The 3,851-nt window shown below is 48.4% G+C and overlaps 2 protein-coding genes across 2 annotated transcripts; one reads left to right on the top strand and one right to left on the bottom strand.

The window, feature by feature from the left end:
• Window positions 1-267: 267 nt before the first annotated feature.
• On the bottom strand, window positions 268-1,413 carry CCR75_007874 (uncharacterized protein; the record flags this gene model as incomplete). Its single annotated transcript, XM_067965930.1, has 2 exons — window positions 268-780; window positions 1,078-1,413. The coding sequence occupies 2 exons, from the start codon at window positions 1,411-1,413 to the stop codon at window positions 268-270; spliced, it is 849 nt and encodes a 282-aa protein (XP_067818280.1).
• Window positions 1,414-1,912: 499 nt separating this feature from the next.
• CCR75_007875 (uncharacterized protein) lies at window positions 1,913-3,439 on the top strand (the record flags this gene model as incomplete). Its single annotated transcript, XM_067965931.1, has 1 exon — window positions 1,913-3,439. One exon carries the CDS (start codon window positions 1,913-1,915, stop codon window positions 3,437-3,439), a length of 1,527 nt encoding a protein of 508 aa, XP_067818279.1.
• Between the last annotated feature and the right edge of the window lie 412 nt (window positions 3,440-3,851).

Raw genomic sequence — 3,851 nt, 5'->3', positions numbered from 1 at the left:
GTTACTTTATTCTGAAACGCTCTATTAAAGATAACTTCTGCAATTTTGGCAAGCTTTGAGGATGAAGCTCAATCAGACACGCCCTATTGCCTATCGCCAGCCTTCGTCCGCTAGCATAATACTATCCTCAAGCAGTATTTCTCGCACAATTTCTCGCCATTAGAAATTCTTAGCGCACCCACATATCTAAACTAACAACCACGCATTGGAATCGTCCGGAAAAGCATTGGCGGTACAGCTGCGACAGCTCGTACAGTAACACTCGACCTATATATACGGAGTGGAGGACACATCGACCTTTGACTGAGATGTGTTCGACCCGTACGACAGTGTAGGTGCTTCATAAGTGAAGCCTGTAAACATGCTTTTCGGCAGCGCCGAGCCGCCCGATGATTTACTCAGTGGTGTGCCACTTACAGGTAGCTCGGTAAACTCCTTGTCGAAATTCGATGTGTCTCCTTCTTCCTTGGATTGCGGATCTGATGGCTTGAAGGGCGGTTCTGCCCACAGCAGGCCGTCCCAATCCACAGTGCAAAAGAAGCGATGAGCCTTTACGTCACCAGCACCACGGCTTCCCAGACGCTTATCTGGCTCGCGGTGCAAAAGTGATTGGATAAGTGAAGCTGCGTCCCGACTCAAGTAGTTCGGGATCTCAAGCGGCGCCTCTCGAATGCGTGCGAACAACTCTTGCCGATTGCGCGTATACCAAGGGGGAAGCCCAGTGAGCATTTCGTACAGCACCATGCCAAGTCCCCACCAGTCGACGGCAGTTCCGTGGCCCTTGCGTGCAAGCACTTCCGGTGCCAGATACTCGGGCGTACCACACAGCGACATCGCACCACTATCAATTTCCGTCACCTCATCCTTCGCCAGCCCAAAGTCGGCCAGCTTGATGTGGCCCATCTCGTCAAGAAGTATGTTTTCGGGCTTCAGATCGCGATAGACGACACCTAACGAGTGTAAATGCTCGAGTGCAACGACAAGCTCTGCAGCATAAAATCGTGCCATCTCTTCGTCAAACTTGCCCATCCGTGAGAGATGGAAAAAGAGCTCACCGCCCGGGCAGTAATCGAGCACAAAGTAAAGCTTCGCCTGCGTCTGGAAAGCGTAGTGAAGCCCCACGATGAATGGATGACTGGCTACACTAAGCACGCGGCGCTCAGTTTTAGTATGCTCAACTTGTTTTCGCTTGAGCAAATGAGATTTAGTTAGTATCTTCATGGCAAAGACTTTGCTGTTGTTCTTCTTGCGCACGAGCGTAACTTTGCCAAATGAGCCTTTACCGATCACGCGAATAAGCGTAAAGTCTTCCAGACAGATCTTGTCGTCAAAATTTGTGCTTTCCACGAGCGCATTAAGCTCATTCACCAGCGCGCCATTGTCAGACGCCGGGGATGCGTCAGTGGAGCTCATGGCCTGTGACGTAGTCTGGGCGTATACTTGCTACTGCTACTGGCAAGACGCGTGTTTTGAATGCTGTGATGAACGATGATTTACTCGACAAACTGTTCACGACGAGCACACAGAAAACAATGGGTGTGTGCTATTGATGCGTCGTACTCGCTCTTGCTATAAGAACCACTGTCGACGTTTACTTGTCGTAAAGTTGTTATGAATTGTTTCGTCCACCCTGTGTTAGCTGGCAACACACAAGTGGTTTCGCTTGTCGCTGCTGGATATTACGGAAGTGTATTCCGTCCGCGATGGTCCGATCTTGTCCTCTCCCCCCCCTTGCTCGACGTGGGTCCTGAAGCGTAAAACCTTGGGTTAATAAAGAACGCCGTCGCATTTATGCATGGTTCAATCCGATTGGTACCTCACCACTTAAACAACCCAAGAAACACAGAACAAGCCAGTTTAAGACTCGTTTTGGTGTGCTGCACTTCATGTCCAGAATATCCAGATCGATATAATGTTGGACGAGCTCTTTACGTCCGCGATGCACTCAACGTGGGATCAGCGTCGGCAACTGGCAATAGACATTTCGAATCTAGCGCCTCCTGATCTTCCGGGAGTACTACTGCTGATCCGCAAGTATGCCCAAGGGCTCGAGGTGCACGAATTGCTGCCGCACGAACAGCGGTTGCTACCGTGGGAGTTGCAACAGCAGCCGATGCCTTTGAAAGAAAGTTTGAATACCATTCAGCTGCGGTGTGATTTTCTTCTGGACCATGCAGATGATGCACTTCTGTTTCAGCTTCGCCAATACGTTGACAACTGCCACATGCCGCACTTCGTCCCAAAGGAGAATTGCAGTATTTGTGAAGGTCTGTGGTCCTGCGGTCTCGTCATATTCTGCAGCAATGATGCGTGTCCCGTTCGATTGCATGAAGATTGTTTTGGTGTGATTTTGCGCGAGCAGAAGAATGGCCCGTGGTTGTGCCCATCCTGTCTACTTGGAAAACAGCTAGTATGTGCCGTGTGTATGCAGCACGGTGGACCGTTGAAGCCCTTGGCTATTTCCGAGTCATCCTCAGCTGATGAGCAGAAGTGGGTTCATGTGTTGTGTGCGCTTGCCATCCCAGAGCTTTGTTTGAGAGATGTACCAACCATGGAACCGGTTGACGGCTTTGAAGAGATCGAAAACGGAAGATTTCGATATTTGTGTGCGATCTGCCGCAAGCGGGGTGGCGCCTCTGTTATTTGCGAATCAGAAGGCTGTAATGTCGGCGTACACCCGCAGTGTGCAGCCGATGCCGGGCTGATGATTGGCAATGAAGGAAATTTGCTGGGTGTTTACTGCGATAAGCACTTGCCGGCCTCGCGTATTCCGGGGGCCAAGCGCTGGATAAGCGATGAGGATCTAGTGGAAGAAATTATGAGCGAATATTCGATCGATGAAGAAGTTGACGCTGACGAATTGGATACTCCGCACTATAGTGATGTGGAGCGCTATGCGTTTGTATTAGAATCAACACCTTTTTTGAATTGTTACCAACAATTGCTAGGCGATACCGCTACGCTCCACTATAAATCAATTTCTTTGGGAGCGAAAGATATTGACCACAAGATCTTTTTGGGAGTGAAAATCATAGCCAATGCGTATGTACCGCCCGCTATGGTGGTGCAAGGAATGAAAATGCAAAGACCAGTGGTGTTTCCGTCTCCAGCCATATATGCTCGTAAGGAGCGACTAGGTCTACCGAAGTTTCCAGAGGGAACGCTCGTGGTAGGAGCTATCGTAGATTATTTAGCCGTGGCACAGGAAATGTGGCAACGCGCTCGTGTGGTGCAGTGGGATAAAGAAAAGAAGATGCACCTTGTGCATATCGTGGCGTCGAATCAGAAGTTATGGACGAAATTGGACGTGAAAAATACGTTAATTTTATACCTTCCAGACGAGGAGAATCTTTTGGATGGCCCAATTGTGAAGCTTATTCGTCCGGTGACGAAGGGTGTAGTGCAGTGGCGCCCAAAACCGCGTTCATTTGAATCATGATTATGAAGATGGAATATATACAGAGTAGCCTTTTTATGAACTGCAACATTTGTCTCATCGTTTTAAGCATTTAAAATTCAGATTCGAATTTGAAGTGGTACTGTTGCGATCGTATGAAGTATATTCAAGTTTAAAACAATTTATTAGCGCATATGGCCTAATGTCGCGGAGCTACCTCGCTCCTTAAGTCAGAGGAAGACTCAAAGAGTCTCTTAGTTGTTTAGAACTAATTGGTTTAACTGTATCAGGCTAAAGTTGCCCTAATGTTACACAGTCCCCGTTTAGTACACTTTTGGTGTTCTTAAGGGGATGGTCGATTACTAAATAATAGTAATTAGACCCAGCACTCGGGTGTGGTGCACATTTGTGACCAACCCTTGTGTATGTGATACACATGGGGGCATTCACATTA

The sequence above is a fragment of the Bremia lactucae genome, linkage group LG6 (assembly GCF_004359215.1).
Source record: "Bremia lactucae strain SF5 linkage group LG6, whole genome shotgun sequence".
In the NCBI taxonomy this organism is placed as follows: Eukaryota; Oomycota; class Peronosporomycetes; order Peronosporales; family Peronosporaceae; genus Bremia; species Bremia lactucae.
The sequence above is the reverse complement of the archived record's forward strand: the minus strand, read 5'-3'. Positions and strand labels throughout refer to the sequence as shown.